The sequence below is a fragment of the Pipra filicauda genome, unplaced genomic scaffold (genome assembly GCF_003945595.2).
Source record: "Pipra filicauda isolate LSUMZ 115617 unplaced genomic scaffold, ASM394559v2 scaffold356_size1356884_pilon, whole genome shotgun sequence".
Lineage (NCBI taxonomy): Eukaryota > Metazoa > Chordata > Aves > Passeriformes > Pipridae > Pipra > Pipra filicauda.
In genome coordinates, this window is record NW_024104483.1 from 995,787 (window position 1) to 1,016,715 (window position 20,929).

The 20,929-nt window shown below is 41.2% G+C and overlaps 1 protein-coding gene across 1 annotated transcript in view; it reads left to right on the forward strand.

Moving 5' to 3' along the window:
• Nucleotides 1–20,929, forward strand: part of BEAN1 (brain expressed associated with NEDD4 1) — a 54,202-nt gene that overhangs the window by 25,239 nt on the left and 8,034 nt on the right. Inside the window, 2 exon segments of the mRNA XM_039384455.1 lie at nt 7,466–7,675; nt 10,860–11,001. Coding sequence (XP_039240389.1) covers nt 7,466–7,675; nt 10,860–11,001 — 352 coding nt within the window.

Sequence of the window (20,929 nt, forward strand, 5' to 3'; positions counted from 1 at the left end):
TTTCCATTATTATTCTTACTCAATCTCACTTAGTTGCAATGCAGAGCAGTGCACACTGAATTTCTGTTTCCATTAGAAATATTCCCTTTTTAAAATCACCTTTTATTTTATAGTAGATAGCTTTGTTTGAGGACTAGGGAGGAGTACCTGCAGCCTAGACTTTCAGCTCCCAGGGAGGGATATGTTGAAGCACACAGAGATGATTCTCAGGGTGTCTAAATATCAGCCCGTCGTAGCACAAATGTGTTTGGGGCCAGCTCAGGCCCTCTTCTGACTTCCCAGCTGCCAGAGATGATGTTACCCCCATGGGGAAACTGGCCTTGAAGTGGAAACTACATTTTCTGTTCAAAATACTCACAATATACACATTGCAGCTTATATTGAGAGAGGTGAATAAATGCACTTCCTGAAAGTCCACATTGGGATGGGGGGTTATGTTTGCTTTTAAAGTCCTTCCTCTGCCACCTCAAATGAAAGAGCAATCAACACCATATTGTTGAGGAGAAGGAACTATGTGGAACCTATAAAATGAACTTATTAGGCAGCAGAATGTTTTGCTACTTCAGGAGAAACCCCATTGCCCATCAGCTGGGGGAGGCACTTTTTCTACCCCCTCACTGGGGTGAGTGTTGTCCCCTCTTTGGGGCTGATCCAGCTCTGCCAGATAAAGATAAATACACTCCCATCCACCAACTCTTTCATCAAATGGGTTTTCTACAATAAGCAATAGGGATTTCCCCCCCTATTTTTGTGAATAGTCATGTTTGAGTATTTAATTTCTACAGATCCTTCAGTGCCCTTGAATTTCAGTGTCTGCTCTAGCAAAAAAGAAACCAGGTGATTGAAACTGTCCCAGGAATCAATATCTGCTTTGCTATTATTGACATTCCTGCAGCTGTCTAAGCAGAAACCCTATTCCTATTCAGATGGAATCTGAGGGTATTAAATCACTTCTTAATGGCACAAGAAAACCCCTTGATTTATGCAGGCAGATACTGTTGTAGCTTTTACAGATACAAATGATAATGTAAGTTATACTCCAGGCTCTGTGTACTCTGCAACATCATCACCATAATTCACGTGGGAGTGCAGAACAGCACTGCAAACCATTTTAATTAATTTTAAAAATTCACATCACCTTGAAAGAAAGCCTGAGATATATCACATATGATCCCAACTCTTAAAGGAAGATCTGAGGATTCCACCATTTAAGAGTTTTCTATCTTAGCACCCCATGCCTTACACAACCAGTTACATCAGTATTTGAGTTGTCAGTATTCTCTAAGCAGTAAACATCAGTCATTCCTCCAAATTCCATGAGTGTCAACTTTTGGTCACATTAGATACAGTTCAGACAGAGCTCAGCCTCCTAAAGACATGAGACATCAAGATCACAGTTCAAGCAGACAGACTGCCAAGGTAAAATATACAGTTATTTGCCAATTATATTTTTTTTAAATCTTAAGAAAAATTACTATGGCTATATTTTTTCCCCAAAATTCTATATGAGAAGCTTACATGCCAAAAAAAACAGAGTTTCTCACAATAAAAGAAAAAAATTATTGTCTTTTTCCTGGTCAAGTCACTTCCATCCTGAGTTGGATCTGAGTTATGAAGGTAACTTTACTTTAATGGGTAAAAGAGGTTTCTCATCATTTTAATTTCTAAGGCTTAATACAGAGTTCCTTAGGAAAGGAATTGGTTTGAGTCCTGCTTATAAAATTGTATTAGTACAAAGTACTTTGAATATGAGAAAATAGGGGGAAAATATCTTGTCCATCAGAAAGTGGGCTGTTATACTTCCAGAGTGATTTGTTTCTCTGCAGTGGTATTTATCAGTGTTGATAAAATAGCCAATGGGTATGAAAATTGGAAGATTTTTCCTGTTAATTTGAAACAGCAGCCATGCAAGCTGCTGTGACATCAACATAATGCCCTAAACCACACCATCTGAAAAGATTTATTTCCTGAGCCCTTATGCAGCCACATTCTCTTTGCTCCTGACATTCTCAATTTGCAGGCTGCTGGTGATCCAATCTCGCTCATTCTGGCTCCATAATAAGGATGTCAATGCAAGAAGAGAAAAAGCCATCATCTGATAGCCAGCACAGGTGATAAAAGGCAGAGGCAGCGACCTCAGAGGAGAGGCCACACTTTCTGCCTCAGAGGAGCTTCTCAATGTCATGGGCAGCTTTTGTACCTGCAAGTGTGCTCCAAATTCACTTTAAGCAGCAGGCATCAGACAAAGCTGAATCACCCCTAGGACACAGTCTCAGTCTGAATAAGGTTTTGATTTTCTACTATTAATCAGTGAAAATATTTAATTCTGATTAGGACATAAATACACAGTGAAAAAAGAAAAGAGACAATGTGAGCTGCAGAGAAACTTAGTCTGCATTCCTGGGTCCTGCCTGGTTAGTTGAATTCATATGGGTTTGGATTATGCTGAAGTATCTCCACAAGAGCAATAATCAGGCAAGACTAGTTAAACATTTATATAGGAAGAGTTTTACTGCAAATTTAGAGATAATAATTAATATCATCTGTTTTGGGCAACTCTTAAAATGTCACTGATACAGCAACTGACAGCAAAAATCTATTTATTAATCAACTTTGTCAAATAACTACTAAGTACCTTTCCAAGAGACAAGCCTCACTGAGATAAAAGTTTGAAGCAATCCCTACACAGTTATTATTGAATATCAACTGTAGCTGAAGAGGCAGTTTAATTTTCTGTGTGGAAATCAGAAAAGCCTACAGGAGAACTGTGTGTGAGAGCAGTGTGAGAGAATTAAACAGGCTCCTGGGCCTCCTGGGTTGAAAATTCCTTTCCCCATAGTATTTGTATGTCTGTAAAACTGATTTACAGACAGGACATTTCCCAGACTATTCCAGTCATCCACTCATTTTCCCAACTTTGCTACAAGTGAATAAGATAAATACCATATACAAAATAGCCTTCCCTGTTCTTGTCATGATGATCACTTCTTTTGGCTCCCATAAGCAGATCACACCCTGGAATTTAAGCCTAAGTGAGGTTTAAACCCTTCTCAGGATCCAATGGAACAGCTTTGAATCCAACAGAGGCTTTTTTTTAATGAAAGATTTATCTCCTATGGGGCCTTTGCATTCAATGACTTGAGTAACGTCCCTCTCTCCCTTGCTGTGGGGATGCTCTGGACAAAGCCAGCACCTGTGATCCAAACCCTTTTTCACCTTGTTTTTGTCCTACCCCTCCCTTACTCCTTTTGAGAGCTCCTGTCTGGCAGCTACAGCAAGGAGCAGAGCAGCAGCAGTGCCAGTCTTGTGCCCCAGGGCAGCAGCAAGTGCAGCATCCAACCGGGCACTCTTGGCCAGACTAAATCATCTTTGAACAAGAACTGTTCATAAAGGCACAATCAACAAAATCATGGGTAATTCCACTAATTTAGTGTATCTGTGGGCCTCACTGGGAACTGTCAGCTCCTTCCTGACATCTATCACTCAGCTCCCTTGAGGAAGAGACTGCACATTCCAACACTGTCCAACCAGGGATTTAAATAATAAAAATATCAGGAACGTGCTTTAAATTGCTTCAGGCTTTGAGATGCTTTGTTGTGATTATTTAAAAATCAGGGGGTACTGTGCATTATCCTAAACTGACCTTCCCCCTACTCATTTCCAGTCCTGTTCACTTTGTTAATACAGTGTATTTCAAGGTAATAGGAGTGTTAGATCACCATCCCCAAACAGCCTGTACTAACCCAGGGTGTCCATGTGACACCACCTTCTGTCCATGTGCTTCAGCTCCAGCTCAGCACATCATCACCAAGGCCACCCTGTCCTCAGGCAAGGAGTGTCTGAGGATGATGGGGTGAAGAGGTGGATGATTCTGCACAAAAAATCCTTCCAGTACAACTCACCAGCCCTTCTTCAGGAGCTGTTCCTGCACATTTCAGTCTGGTAAACACAACCCCTCCATGTCTCATCTTCTCCACCAGTCCTAACATGAATTATCATCCTTATTAATATCACAGAATCCCAGAATGTGCTGAGTTGGAAAGGACTCACAGGATCATTGAGTTCAACATTAAACCTTGCACAGGCCCATCCCCAGGAGTCACCCCCTGTGCCCCAGAGGATCATCCAAACCCTCCTGGAGCTCTGGCAGCCTTGGGGCTGTGCCCACTGCTCTGGGGAGCCTGGGCAGTGCCCAACCAGCCTCTGGGGGAAGAACCTTTGCCTGAGATCCAACCTGAGCCTGCCCTGACACAGCTCCAGACCATGACAGATTGTAAACCAGGGGAAGATATCTGGTTATCTTAGCAGGATCCAGCCTTAAAATTATCTCTGGTATTTAAAGGGTACAAAGAAAATCCATCACAGAGACCACGGCAGCCTCTGCTGTGCCTTTGGGGGAAAAAAAAAGAAACAAAACAACACACCACCAATCCCAAACTCAACTATTTCATAATGGAGAAAAGAGATTTTCCTTTCTTTCTCTTCTGGGACATAAGAGGTAAAAGCCACTGAGGAAGAATGGCTGTATCTTGGGTGAACTGAGCTCCCAGGACACATCTACATACCAAGATATTTCACTCTGCCAGGATGTGACCAACTGACACTTCCACATCACTTGGGGCTGAGTTAGAAAGGGATCACAAGTCTCCCTTTAAAGACAGGTTAATGGGAACAAGAAAGTACAACATACAAAAAAAAGTCAAGTTGTGCTACACCTCTTTCAGTTAAGTGGAGTCATTTACAACTGCTCTGTTGAGATGCAGCAGCACTGAATAAAATAATATAATGTGCCATTTAAGGGATTCTGCAGATTGATAATTTATTGTCTGACACTGTGTGGATAGTTTGTAGGCAATTTTCCACTAGTCTTCACTCTAAATTAAGTGTTCTCTCAGCCATGTTCCATTTGTGCCCATGTCCAGGTAGTTACACAGCTCCCATCACTGGATAAAAGCAATAGTTTGTGCATCCCATATAATTAATATTTAGAGGATTAGATATAAAGTATTTATGCATGTATTGTTTACAATTTGCAGTTTCTTGGAAAGAAATACAACTTTTCCCAAACCGAAAAAAGTCACCACTCAGTTATAGGTGTTGTATTTATGGGCTTCACATACATTTTCAGAATGCACTTCTATTCTGAAAGAAACCTCAGAGCATTTTTACATACAGGATGCAGAGTTTATCATAAGAAGATGTATTTGGATAAGCGGAGAAAAATTTATTACATATTCTTTTGCCAAAAGTAACATAAACATCTTTTGCCCCCCAAAAATTCAAACCCAAAGAGTTTATCTCAACTCAGCCTCTCATTCTGTAGTTGTTTGGCACATAGTAGTAAGTCAGTGTGTAAAGTCTGGAGAACTGGACTCACAGCCTCACATTGAAAATAGTGCCTTAGGAGATGTTCATCAAGTCCATATTTTGTCAGCAGCTGGGCTAGGGGGACTTATTCCTTCTAATAAAGCAACATTGCAATACATCTTCTCTTTGCAAGAGACTGGGTTCCATTAGATTAAAAGCAAAAAAAACCCAGAAAGAGTCATGGTGGTGAGAAGCAAGAGATAAAATAGACAAGATTTTTGGACAGCTGAGGAAGCCCTGAGAATGTGGTAGATAAATGGTGTGTCTTGAAATGAAGTACAGCACCTCGAGCACTAGTGCAGAGCACACGGCAGAGGACTTCCTATCTGAAGTCACTGTGCATTACAGAGCTTGCTATAAAGCAAAATAGGTCCAAATATCAGTGCTCACACTGGGTGGCACCACAGGAATGTCCCAAAGGGTCAATGTGTTAAGATACCAGCTGGCTTCCATACACAACTGAAAAAAAACCATCTAGTCTACTCTTCTTTTCCTTAGACAGCCCCTCTTCCTATTTAGAGGATCATTTAGTATCTGTCCCAAGCTTTAAAAGATCTGAGAGCACTCACTTCAGCCTCTATGTTTTTCTCACTGAAGCCTCTTTTCTTTCCCACTGACAGAAGTTTATGACCATCTCCATTTCAGCACTATTTGACTTCAAATTGAAATGATAGTGCACGGGGCCACCTCCCACCCCAGGCTCATTTCTCAGCAGGCTGGCAACAAAGTCCATCTTTATTTCACCTTTGCAAGTCAGCCAAAGTTCCCAATGAATTACCTGCCAGTACTTTCAGTTCAGGTGTCAGCCCCCCACCACTGGGATTTAAATTGTCACTGCTGTGATATTTGCATATTTCAAAGACAGAATTTGCAAAAATATGAATAAATAAGGCTTTTGATAGCCAGCAAGATTGCACACTTGTTGGACATATTACCAAGAGAGAGAGCTAAAAAATGTATAAAGGAGTAGCATGGTCACAATTTTGTAAAGTTTGAGGAAGTTAAGTTCTAGCTCAAGGGCCATAAGATCAGCAGAATCTCCCCCTCAAACATATCCCCTACCCCAAATCTCTTTGCACTAACACTATTAAGGAGCTCAGTTGTCCATAACCTCTTGATTTAATGCTACAGCATCAGTTAAATTTTCAAAGAACTCGGTTTTCTCTTTTGGTATAAAATACTTGGTAAAAACTCAGCACATTTCTTGGCTGTGTCTTAATTGCTTATAAAGTTCCTCAGTCAATGGTCAAGTGCTTCTAGAAAATTTCGTTGGCCTTGGTTTCTGTAGGAAACAAATTCTTTATCTGTTCAAATGACATAAAGCCTGACACAAAAGTATATCCAGGCCATACTCAACACCCAGTCTTGGTACACAGGTACCTCCAGGAATTTATCAATAAGTCTGATTGTCTGATCCTGAGCAGCAAATGGGAGATTTCCTTTTAATTTGGGAGGGGTGTGGGGGGATATTTTATCTGCTTAGATCCTGAATCCTTTTTCACATAATTTCTACCATTTACCTCCCCTCCCTTAGCATTGCAATCCCCCATAAATACATCTGTGGGCAATTAATTCGCACATATCACTGGTCAATTCTCTAAGGAAAACTTCCAGTTTAACTTCTGATCCTCTCTCTGTAGCTTATCTCAAAAGGATATTTGACTTGGGAATAAATTACTGGAGCTATTCTCCCTTAAGCAGATTTATTAGTGAATTTAAATAATAAATTTATATATATATTGGAGTTTTCCCCACCTTTAACAACGTGGAATTCCTCTGTTCTGCTTGGAGCTCAAATTTTGGGATTTGCACATTCCTCCATGTGCACTTAGGTTCTTTCAGCATCGTTCAATTCATGGTACACAGAATTTTGCCAGGGAGAAGCCATAAAAATTATGGACCATACTCCATTGGCTCCAGCAGGATATTCTCTAATAACAGGGACACCCCTGCAGTCAGCTACTGACAGTCCAGAAATCAGTTTAATAAAGAGGTTTTCCCTGAGAGCATGAATTGACCCGGTGGGTCTGTCTCAGGCTCTTTAGGGCTTTTGTGAATCCCTCTCGTCCCGACTGACCCCTCCTGTCTCTCTCTGCAGCGCTTCCCTCCAACGGGAGCGGCCCGAGCAGCGAATTCCCCGGCTATGGAGAGGGCGGCAGCGACTCCAGCCTGCTGGTTTCCCCGCTGCTGGTGGCGGGGGTGGTGATCGGGCTGGTGCTGTCCCTGTCCTGTGCCACCATCGTGGTGGGCAGCCTGCGCAGGGACGGGCGGCTGCGGCACCCCCGGCCCGGGCCGGGGGCTGGGGACGGTGAGTGACAAAAGGGACCGACCGCGGGGACAGCCCGGGCTGGGGGCAAAAACCTGCGGAGGGCAGTGAAGATAAGACGGTCCCAGGGGAGTTTGGATCGACAGGAAGCTGAACAGGAGCCAGAGTGTGCCCAGGTGGCCCAGAGGGCCAATGGACCCTGGCCTGGCTCAGGAACAGTGTGGCCAACAGGGCCAGGGAAGGGATTCTGCCCCTGGACTCAGCACTGGTGAGGCCACCCCTGGAGTGCTGTGTCCAGCTCTGGGCCCTCAGCTCAGGAAGGACATGGAGGGGCTGGAGCAGGTCCAGAGGAGAGCAACAAGGCTGGGGAAGGGACTGGAGCACAAGTGCTGGGAGGAGAGGCTGAGGGAGCTGGGGGGGCTCAGCCTGGAGAAGAGGAGGCTCAGGGGAGACCTCCTCACTCTCTGCAACTCCCTGCCAGGAGGGGGGAGCCGGGGGGGGTTGGTCTCTTTTCCCAGGCAACTCTCAGCAAGACAAGAGGGCTGGGTCTGCAGCTGTGCCAGGGGAGGGTTAGGTTGGATATTGGGAAGAATTTCTTTGCAGAGAGGGTGATCAGCCTTTGGAATGGGCTGCCCAGGGAAGGGGTGGATTCTCCATCCCTGGAGGTGTTTAAGGACAGACTGGATGTGGCATCAGAGCCATGGGCTGGGAACCACGGCGGGGTTGGATCAAGGGTTGGACTTGATGATCTCAGAGGTCCCTTCCAACCCGGCTGATTCTCTGATTCTATGATTCTATGATTCTATGAAAACTGGAATGGTTTATTGGATTCACAACCTCATATTTAAAGGGTTCAGGGTTTACATATTCAACGGGGGGTTCTACATATTCGTGGTATTAAAATTGGGGGGTTTCACAAAGATGAGATAAGGGAAAAACCCGGGTTAACACATCCTTGGGGTCTTAGGAATTACCTCATGGGAAAAACCCACTTTAACTTGGGAGATTTTATAGGGGGGACAGGTAACACAAAAGGAGAGAGAAAACACAATGGGTCTTCTGCGTAAGTTGATCAACTCAGGGTATGGTCTCTCTGGCTTGGGCAGGGCATGTGATAACATCACGCAAGGAGTCTCTTCCATCGTGCTGGAGGAGGCAGGAAGAATCCACAGTGATGAAGTTACTAAAAAGGGTTTTTCCCCAGCTTTCATAGCTCATGGCATTTTGCAGAGACTGCTCAAATTCTTCTCTGCAGCATTAATATTTTTTGAATGCAACAAAAATCCACTGTGCAAGGTATAAAAAATAAAATTAAAACCCATAAAAAATAGGGTATGGAGGTCACAGGCAGCCTTGCAGTTTAATGGTGCTGGAACTGTGTTCCCACAGTTCATGGTTAACATAACCCAGGCCAGTGCCCACAGCAGGTCCTAAACAGATCATTCCCCCTTGATACGGTATAAGATTTCTTTGTTGCATTTTCACATCCCCTCATAGCCAGAGTGTAGTGTGTGATGTCATTTCTATGTTGGAAAGCCAGAACTGTTTTCAATTTGTGCACCAATCTACATCAATGACTGGGAAAATGTTGTTTTTCTGACCACAAAAATTAATAACTGGATATAAACAGAAAAACAGGGCACCAAAATGGCATTGCAAGCATCATAGTTGATGATATAAATGTCATTACCATAGTCATCCTCATACAATGGTCATCATCATTACAGAGTCAAAAAGGTGCCAGATCCTACTCCCTACACCCAAGAAACCCCAAAACAAACAAAAAAAACCCCACCTACCCAAATAAAGAAAAAAAGCCCCAAAAACAACAAGAAAAATCTTTAAGAAGTTTTGGGACTATCAAGGAGTTAATTGTAGAGTTATATTTTTGACTCCTTCTGGGTTTGCTGACCAGAGCAAATGACAGAATCAGATTATTTCTCTTTAGGGGAAAAAAAAAACCAGTTACAAAGTTACTCTGTAAGTCCACCTTTTAGAAATTCATATTATAAATGGTGGAACATCAACAATTACATCCTCTGTGGCCAGGCTCCTCTGCCTGCTGTTTGTTGTGAGTGCAGTTTTTTGCATATTGCTGTGGTGTTTATATAGAAAAGACAATAATAGAGAGCAAGATAAAAACACATTAGCTTAAATCTTGTTTTCTGAGGTACATCAATTGGACTTCATTTAATTGTCTGGATCGGGAATTTTTGTGTCTAATGGACACATTTCCTACGATCAGTTTGTCCACTTGGAGCTAGGAATAGCTATTTTTGGCTTTTCCAGAAACATTTATCCAGGTGAGGGATTAACCTCACTATTTGAGAATGAAATTTAGAATCCAAAAGAAGTGAAATGCAAACTCCCATAGACAATTACAGAGGGAAAAATGAAACAACAAAATCCAGAAAACTAATGCCTACTATTCTGGTAACATCCATTGTTCCTTATTTTCAGCAGGAATAAATGGTTAAATTGGGGTTAGTCTTTCACCCATGAACAGCAATATTTTGGCATGATAAAATAATGACCACTAAGATTAAATCACTACATGTAAATCTACTGCTCTAGTATTTTCAGTTCCAATAAACCCTGAAAGCAGGCAAAAATATACAGGGCAATTTTCAAACTGCTTGTTAGCAATAACAGTGCTAGAGGAATGGAAAAAGGAAAGCATCTTTTCAGAGATATCCAAAAGAATAATCTTAAACTAAGTTGTGCCACACTACCCAAGTGTGGAGCTGCTCCATAAATCCTAAGAAGTCAGTGCTCTTTTCTGTGTTAGACTTGTTTCTGTGTTGTTAGTTGGAGCTGTGAAGCTCTTGTGTGGAAGCCTCAAGAAAGCCCTGGAGCAGTAGCAGGATGATTTTTCTCTACTGTTTTCCAGCTTTTCCCATTTTTGTCCATGTTTTTTACTGAGAACAGCATTTTCTCAAGACACATAGCTGCAATCAAAAGCCTACCCCTGCTTGGAAAACCCTCACGGAATGGTCAGGATTTCCATGTGTGCAACCCCCGGGAACCTCAGCAACCCCTTCAGCAAACACTAGTTTGCATTTCACTTCTTTTGGACTTTAAATTTTATTCCTGAAACAGAGATGTCATTCCCTTACCCAGATAAACGTTTCTACAAAAGTGACAAGCTCATGGCAGTGTTATGAACAGTGACAGGGAATCCACCAGGGAAGGAAAGAGCAGCAAATATGAATTGCTTGTTTTGCAGCTCCAGATGGCTTCTCCCATGGTGGCTCTTCTGGAGAGCTGAGATCCTCCTGCACCGAGGAGTTCCCCCAGGCTTGTGACTTTGGTTCCTACCTGGACATACTTTCTCAGGTCAACATCATGTACCCTGACCCACCTCCACGGTAAGCACTCTCCTGATATTCTGAGTGTTATAACCTTGCAAAGCCTTTTAAAGAAAATAAAACTGCTAGACCCACGCCCAGTACAAAAATTCAGGTCACACAAAATCCAAATGCAGAGAGACTTCAGGATTTTTTGACCATAAGTTCAACTTTTCCTTAGCAGAATATATCTTTGCTAAAGACATGTACAGTTCTCATTTAGTGATATCCACATTAAAATTTAACATATTGATGACACAGGAATGAAACACTCAAGTAGAATTACTTGCAAACACCTTTCTTTGAAAGAAATGAATTTACAAGTGAAAGTTTCTCCAGGGGAAAAATACATACTTTTTCCAAGAACTTTCATGTCATATTTATTACTGACCTTGAGAGTGTTCAGATCAGAGGAAACAGAAAAAAACAACAGCAAGTTTTTGTAGTGCTGTGTCTTACAAACAGCAAACAATGGTTGAACAGCCCCCTTCTTTCTTTTTTAATCTCTTTTTAAGCAGACTGTTTGTAGTTAAAACATTGTAAAATCAGCCCTTTTTAAACTGCTTTTATATGTGATACAGAGCAAGTCAGCAGTATGAACACACAATATATAGGTCTCTGCTTTTTTATTCTATGCATGGTCTGCAAGCAACCCTTTATGTATTACCCAGTCATATTATAATAAATGGGCTTTTAGACATGGTGTAAATATTTTAGCAGAAAGCTCATATGTGAAAAATTATTCTGAGCCTGGCATCTATATTTGTGGAAATTCATATAAATCCACTCTAAAATGCAGACTGGTTTTTGGACCCACACCCACAAGTCTTTACTAATAAAAGGCAGCCAGCTGACACCAAGCAACAGTTTGAGTGGGCACCAGGCCAGATTTCTGGGAACAAACTGAGACTCTGAGAACAGATTTCTTTAGCAGACAGATCACCCATGATTATACCAAGGGTTGCTTCCACTTCCAGTTTGAAACAGGCCCAAAGAAGGATTTTTCCAGCTCTGTGGATTTCTGTTGGGAAGGAGATACCTGGGTGACACAGGCCAGGAATAAATGAACCCTCTTTCCAGTAAATTCTGCAGTTACTTCTGTAACAAGCCTGGAATGAGTTGGTTATCTTGTGTCGTCCTTGTTCTAAGAAACTGTTCTGGGACACCAGTGCTAGGAACAGAGAGACACAAAGGTGTCCTGCCACCACCTCCTTCAGACTCCCTTCTAGGTGAGAGCACTGAGCCCACGGGGCCCCAAATGTGACTGTGCACACACAAGGAAACAGTGCTCAGCCCAGCAACTACAGCTCTGCATCACAGGTCCACAGTAAAGATTATTGTTAATGGTTTTGCTGTTTTCTCACTGCTACCAGAGTTAAATGTTTTAGAAAAAATAGCTTCGGCAACCCATTAAAATTTTAGTCATTTTTATATCTTAGCAACACAACTTGTAGGACACTTGAGTGAAAGCAGAGCTCAGCAGATGGCTCAGAGTAAAGCTACATAGAGACTTTTAAGCTTGCTCTTAATGCATTATACAGACAATTGTAACTTCAGAAAAGGGCTGGGTGAGAGGCACTGAGGAATTACTGCCTTATGTAAAAGCCTGAAGAATTTCTGTACAGCCACCTTTATACTCTCCTCCACGGCATAACTCTGAAGGGTATTTTTTCAATTAGTAGATCATAAAGATTATTCGGACTGATGGGTGCAAACAGCAGGAAAACTGACTGTCAGACATGGCCTTGAAGCATAAACAAGACATGCTTGACCTTTTGCACTTAAAATATTAACTCCCTGGGATCAGTCTTGTTGCATACAATAATATTTTGAAGAGTAGGTTCACTGAAATATAGCCCTGGCTAAATTAATGTAATTCCTCCTTGTAATTTGCTCAGTGCCAGATGTAATATAGGGATAAACCAGCAGGGCCAAAAGCTAATCATGCAGTGGAGCATCAGCAGAACATGAATGAAGAGCAGCAAGGATAGCAACTTCACGAGCAAATAACTCTTAAAATGTATTTTCTGTGAAAGAACTCAGTGAGTGAGAAGCAGTTTGTGCTGCCAGGAGCAGCCACCAAGGCGTTCAGTGCATGTATCCCCTGGGTAACAGCCAGAAGCACCAGCACTCAGACCTGGGGTGAGGAATCCAGGGCTCCTGGACACACCATTCCTGATAAAAGCACACTGCCTGAAATGATTTCAGTAGAAATCATGACACCTTTATTTGGACAAGGGGGTGATCAGTTTAGGGTGTTTTTGTTAGATTTTACATTTGGCCTTTAAGTCGCAAAATGAATGGAAAAATAATTTAAGGGGAAGGCTGATGAAACACACGACTGAGGTTGAGGGAGAGCTCCCAGCTCAGGATTGCCCACTCTCAACCCTCCACCTGAAAACCCAGTAACACTATTTATATAAAATGCTATTTATATAGAAACTTTTATTCATAAATTAATTAATGAAAAATGCCATGGAGTTATAATTGCTCCGATATCTAAACCATGAGTTTCTTTTGAGACTCAGCGTGATGATCACCAGACTAAACTCTTTTCACTAAACTCTTTCTTGCACTAGATTTTGTGTTGGATTTAGAGGGATACCATGCACAGAATTTTGTCATTAGCCTGCCTCAGTTGCTGAGTGGTTACAGAGAAGCCATTTGGTCAATTTGTCTTGACAGCCCAAATTACACAGTGCTGCTATCCATAAATATCCCTTTAGGATAATTAATGACCTTCTAATGAATCTCAGATCTGTGTTAGCATCTGTCAGATGGATTTTACAGGAGGTGCAGAAGGGAAACATAAAAACAAAATAGAGTGGGTATAAACTAAGAAATTTCAGGATAGTAGGGGCTTGTATTTTAGAGCCTATTTTTAACGTGTACAGATACTTGTAGCATTGCTAGAAGTTAATGGTTCATAGTCTCTGCTATCAGAGATGGCAAAGAATTTGTTTCTAAGAAACTTAGTCCTCTGAGGAAGATGATCCAGGGGATATAGCAACAATTCTGTACCATATATAGATTAGAATTCTATATTAGAATTCTATGTTAGACTTCTAATCCCCCCAAATTAGCAAACTTGAAAAAAATTCAGCCAGAACAGAACATAAGAACAATCCTACTGCCACAGCTTAACTATCAGCACAGTTAGTATGATTTTGAAAGGAATTACTGGAAAGCCTGTAAATCCAATATTTGTCAATATTTGTTCAATGTTCACTGTGCTGGTGTGGGTAAAATCATGCCACATGGGGATCATATCTTTATAAACAGAGATCTTGAGCTTGTGTTCACTGTGACAAGTTCTTTGTAACACTCACACTTACAGTGAGCTTTCCTGATTATCTTTTCATATATTTAAGGAGTAAGAAAGCTGCTTAAAAATAAGTTGAACTCACATTTGAAATGGCTTCAAACCAACCAAAGTCCAAGTAAATGAAACACTATTACATTTTCTTTGTGAGAGTCTCTAAATCCAAGCAATGAGGAGGAATTTTATCAACTGTTCACCTTTTGGCCAGAGGAAATGCATCTCACCCCCCTGGATAAGTACTTTTTCACTCCTTAGTGACTGGATATTAAGGAATGTACAGAGCTTTAGGCAACCAAGGTTATCACCTTTTCCATCTGTGACTCATGAGTGCCCAAAACAGAACATCCCTGAGGAATGACTGCTCAGGGAGATGGAGGGCTTTAGCTTCAGGAAGAGTTTTAATGCAAGCCAGAAAAGTCCTCTCCATATTTCAGAGTGAAATGTGTCCCACAGGGCACACGATAATAAAAAATATTAAGTCACCCATTATCCCAATATTCCCACTAAAACACATCCGTGGGGGGTTTTGTTGTTTCAGTGGGCTCACTCTACCTCGTCTGCTCATCTTGCTTAACCTATGTAGAATCAGTTCTGCAGAAAATTGTCTTGTTTAGACTTGATAAATTCCAATACTCTCAATATCCATGTTCAGTCTGCATTGTTTAAACGAGCAAATCCATTTAAAAATTGCTTTAAAATGGCAAAAGGAAATGCTGGGATCTTAAAGACAGACCCTAATTTCCCTTTAAATATGAAAACCAAATCAATCAAACTACTTAAGGGACTTTTATTTCTAACACATTCTCTTCCATCCCTCATTTCTGAGGATGCAAATTAGCCTTATCACAGGGAGGAGCCTTGGACCAGCTTCCTAGATTTTCTTGAAAGGCAGAATTAGGCTTGCAGGGAACTGACATTAAAACTCATTAATTTCTGGTGTGTTCCTTTGCCAAGGCCATTTCCCTGCAGCCAGCCAGGTAAGGAGCTTTTGGCACATTCCAGTGGCAGTTGGCAAAGCATGAGATGGACATTTGGGCTGAAGTTCAGTTCTCACTTCAGTACCCTCACTGAGATTTCAGTCAATAAAGTAGAAAGTGCCACTGGAAATATGACAGTTTTAAATGAATTGGATACCCTGACATCAGCTAAGACTCTCAATTCTTTTAACTCCAAATTCCACACAACCAGAGCATCAAAAGCCCCTCCCTTCCCATCCTAGTGCTATTCCCAAATTTCAACAGAAATGTACCTATTCCATAACAGGGTTTGCAAGGATCTTTTGTCCCCATTATACTCATTCTGGAATACCTAAGGACGGACCATTCCTAATTATTATAGCAAACTACTTCTTCCCAGCTTAAATTTGTTTACAGCCATTTGGCAATAGATTCTTTTCATGGCTTTTCAGTTCCCTCTCATATACCCACACCTTTCTCTTTACTTGTTTCTTGCATTTGCAGTCAAAAATCTTCTCACACCTCAGTTTGCATGTTTTGAAGCTGAGACACAAAATCCCCTTTGCTTTCTGTCATCAAAAATATCTGTGGGGAAGCTGGATGGTCTGAACAGCCTTTCTTTACACCTGTCCCAGTTTCACTCTAGAAGTGCAAACTATTCCTGCATTTAAAAAACTCTGCAGCAAGTGAAAGCAGAAAAACATGATGAAACTCAAGAACAAAGTATTTCTAACAATAAATCTGCTGTGCCATGAGAACAACCACAACTGAAAGCTCTTAAGTCTTTGATAACTGCATTTACAAAAAAAAAATTTTCTCTGATTTCCCAGACTTTCTGTTGCATCCTGCAGCTACTATTTCCATCACCTGTGCAGAATTCATTCCTATAATAATTAAAACAAAGCCCTTTCTAGGAATATGTTCTTAAAACCTGTCAAATTACAAAATTCCTCAGATATCAGCAGGTCCTGGTGACATGCAAGGATTGGTGATGCTGTTTAGGACCCTGTTTGTGGATTAACTCCATGGCTTGGGAGGCTTGGGAGATTATTTAACTTGTCTCAACTGATTATTTTTACTCACCCAGTGCCCACAGCTTCATTGTCCTTACTGGGAAATGGTTACAGAAATGCAGAGACCAAACACTGCTTATGATCAAGTGGTTGATCATAAGCACTGAAAATGCATCACATAAACTCTTCATCATAGAATTACTTGTTTTACTTAAAACATTTATTTTCTATTGTTTAAAGGTGCACAGTTATGTTGAAACTGCATTATAAGTTTCAAATGTTATCTGGTATATATTCAACTTACTCTGAACACTGCTTACATTGAATTTTGGTTTTCATCTGAAATATTTGTGCCTCAAAGAGTCATAGCTTCCTCAGGATTATCCTGGTACAGAGTACAGAATAAAGATGCAGACTTCTAGTGCTCATGAACACAAATACTCCCATTGTAATTGTGAGGAACTAAAAATTCCAGATATAACTATGAAGAGGAAAAAGGCAGAAAAAGAACAAACTTTAGGTTTCTTGTCTCTTGGAGGCTTAAGTTACTTAAGCCTTAAATGTTTCCTTGATCAATACTTTGAGTTGCTTTTTTTACTATGAAAAACATTAAAATATGTAATAATAGTGATAATTGTTCATGGTTACCTACTCCAAGATCATAGAGGCACCTTGGAGGTGCCCTGGCCACACCTCTGGGAGCTTAAAACTCAGATAAATCAGATCAGCTATAGAAAGAGATGTTCCTCCAGGATATCTTAAGAGGAGTCTGCCCCTTGTTTGAACAGCTACATTTCAAATATATGATGCAGCATTCCCAGAAAATCCTGCAGTGGTTCTACTGATGGTTCCCCCAGGGCCCTGTCACACTGACGCTGTGGGCTGTTATCTCCAGGGGTTATGTTATATCCCCTCAGCCACTGGCATTTGGGATCAGGCACAGTGAAAAATTCTCATGGAATGTTATCCAGGCCCAGAGGCAGCTGGAGTTTGATTTCCTACTGACACAGTAACTGGGGGGCCTGAAAGTGCACAGGAGCAGGTGCCACTGAACTCCAGTGGCTTACTCTTGCACTGTAATTCCCCTGCTTACCATGACCCAGAGCTCAGGCTGTTTAGCTTTTAATAAAGGAAGAAGTTTCTGTTTATTTTTAATAAACAAAGGCCTTTTGGCTTTTCATTCTAAGTCACTGTTCAAGAATTAAACTAAGTGAACGACTGAGACAATCAGTAATATAGAATATATTGCTATTATATAAAACTATTTAGTTAGTGTTAATAATTCACTGGTAAAGCATGAAAATAAAAGTTAAAATACAATTACTAAATGCACTGTATCAAAAATAAACAGAAAAACATCCTGTCTCATGACATAGGTCATTATAAGAGCAGTTCTGCCAGAAGTTATACATGTCCTCATGGCAGTTATACATCACCAAAGAATATATATATTCTAAGAAAACACATCTCAGAGGAAACAGGCACAGATTTCCAAGCTGCTGTCCTACCACCGCAGCTGGGAGCAGCCAGAGATGGTGCTGAGTTCAGCATCATCAGCTGAACTGCCCACGTGGTCATCAAACACAGAGTTTATTTTCTTTGGATCCTCCTTTCAGAGATTTACAGCATAATTTGTGTCAACTCAGCTTTTATATTAGGTAACAACAGGATATGAACATCCTTGGTGGTGTTTTCATGGTGGTTAAACCTGCCAAGCACATTTATCTGCCACATTTAGTGGTTCTGTTTGCCATTACCAAAAGAAGGCAGTAGGTCATCAGCAAAATGGAAACAGTGCAATGGAGCAATTTTTGTAGAGTCATAATCTACAACAAATGAACAAAGGAAACCAAAGACATCTATTTCACAAGGAATTCTTCATTCCCCAGATTTGCCTTTTTTTTCCCACTAGCAATTGTTTGCATCTTAAAAAATTCTGTAAGCAGAACCTTCTTCTTACCCCAGAGAGTAGGTTATAATTCAGGAATGACAGCTGGTTAAATAAGCTCTTTTGGGTTTCCTTAGCAACAAACCAATCCTAATACTTGCTGCAATGAGACCTGACAAATTTATAAAGTTATTCCCCCCCCTGCAACATTCTAAGTCAAGAAGGTCAGCTTGAAGAGCTGTTGTAATTTTTTTTTAAGCAACATTCTCCTCTTTGCAGTCACATTTACACACAGTAAGATGTTAAAAGACATCAGCCCTCCTTGCCTTTACCAGTAAAATTACCCCTTAAAAACTCAATAGCATAGTCCATAATGGCAATGGGGGTAGTAAAACAAGAAACAAGGCCAGAAAAAACAGACAGCAGCACATTTCATGGTCAGGAACCCCTTCCTCCTGATGACTGCTTGTAAGATACACCAAACATCAAGATAATAGAATTTTAAAAAACAATGGATTAAAGTGGGTTCACCATAAGTACTGTAATTAAGGGTTTGTTTCAGGGCTGAAAAAAAAGACCCATGGTGTTCACAAGATGCAGTGTAATTAGTTCCTGTGGCCCATTATTATGTTATGGTAACGTAATCCTTTCCAAAAGCATTTGCTTTCTTGTCTAAAAGGATTTTCCTGTGACTGCTGTAGTGGACTTGAAGCCTCAGCTACTTTTTACATGTGCAATAACTTCACAGAACTGAATCTCTCAGATATTTTATAAGTGTTGTTGTATTTTTTTTTTAAAAAGTCTAGCAAGGATTTTTGGTTTTCTACTTAAGTCATACAGGCTTCATGCTTTTGCAGTTTCAGTTGCAAAACATATATATATGTATATACATGTGTGTGTTTATACATATAATATATATAATTACATATTTTATATAAATATATATAAATACACATATTACTTATATATATGTATAATGAACACACACTGCACAAATATATATACGGCTCATTCCCACAGCAGTTACTGAGGCTGCACTTTTATGAGTGGCCAAAAGGTTCTACCTGTGAGCTGTGGCCTCAGATCTCCCCCCTTCCTCCATCTCTCACACTTCTCCTCTTCTTGTGTTCCTGGTGCCCATCTGATTATGCTGAGGCAGCTAAATCAGGAGAATCTGGCCCAGAAAAAACCACACACAAAAATATACCAAAAAAAACCAAACAAACAAAAAGCACACATCCAACAACACACCCAAATAAAACAAAAGCCAAACAAGAACATCCAAAAAACACACACACAAACTTTTTGCCTATTTAGCTCCAGGCTGGGGATCCTGGCTTGGAGCAAGTGGGAATGAGCAGCAGGGCAGGGGATGTTTCCTTTCACAGAGTCACAGAATGGGCTGGGCTGGAATGGACTCACAGGATCATCAGTCCAACCCTCAGCCCTGCACAGGCCCAGCCCCAGGAGTCACCCCCTGTGCCCCAGAGGATCAGCCAAACCCTCCTGGAGCTCTGGCAGCCTTGGGGCTGTGCCCACTGCCCTGGGGAGCCTGGGCAGTGCCCAACCAGCCTCTGGGGGAAGAACCTTTCCCTGAGATCCAACCTGAGCCTGCCCTGACACAGCTCCAGCCATTCCCTGGCTGCTGTCCCTGGTCCCCCCAGAGCAGAGCTCAGTCCCTGCCCCTCCTCTGCCCCTGCCCAGGAATTGGAACTGCACTGAGCTCTCCCCTCAGTCTCCTCTGCTCCAGCTGAACAGAGGTGACACAGAATTGGCTCATGTTGACACCACAGCTTTACACACTCTGAACTTTCCAGCTGCCCCTTTCCCAGCTGAAACAGCAGCATTATTATCACACTGAAGGGACTCATATGGAACACTATCATTCTAATATCAGGGGTGACATCTCTGATGGTTCTGGATCCTTCCAGTGCTGTCCATCACTGCAGGCACCTCTTGGCCCCTCTGGTACCAAGGTCTCCACACCAGCTGATGAAAAGCAGCTCCTTCATTCTGGTCTAGTTCACAAGTTTGCAAGTGAAAAGAAAGAGCCCTAAAAGCTGTGTCAGAGGTGCAGAGGTCACACTGCAGGGCTGGTTTGGGACACACCTCCCCGCACTGGAATGCAAGAGTCTGTTCACCTCTTCTCCTCAAAGGTAAAGCTTCACTTTAAGGTGACAGGAAGGATTTAGTCCACCATCATTCACATCAATACATGCTGATCAACTGCAAGACATTATTGCTACTGCAATTTTTTATAAGTAATCCTTTAAATCTTTGGAGGAATGATTTCCCAACCACAAACACACGTGGGCAGTGAATGCCTGTCCAACTGTGTGTTACTTCTTATAATACTTGCTTAATTCCTCTAATTAAAAAAAAAAATCATAAAACCCTATAATCTTAGACATTAAGGTCTTTTTGAAGGAGAAACTGCAAAATAAAATTCATGCTTGTAGTGTTTATAATACATTAGTTTCGTTACAGGAATACCTCTACAAGAGCACTCTGAAAGCACAATTAAATTGCTGATACTGTTAAAGAGAAGGGGGAAAATAAACTAACAAAAAAGCCAAAACCCCCAAACAAACAACAACAACAAAAAAAAAAAATAAAGAGACAAACAAACAAACAAAACCAACCCAATCACAAAACACTTGGAAACTAAGGAAAAAGACAAAGGTGAAGTGCTTGTATGACCTTAATTCACCTCCATTTTATCCTTAACAGAGAATACCAGGAATCTTATCTGCAGCCTTCACTGTTATAA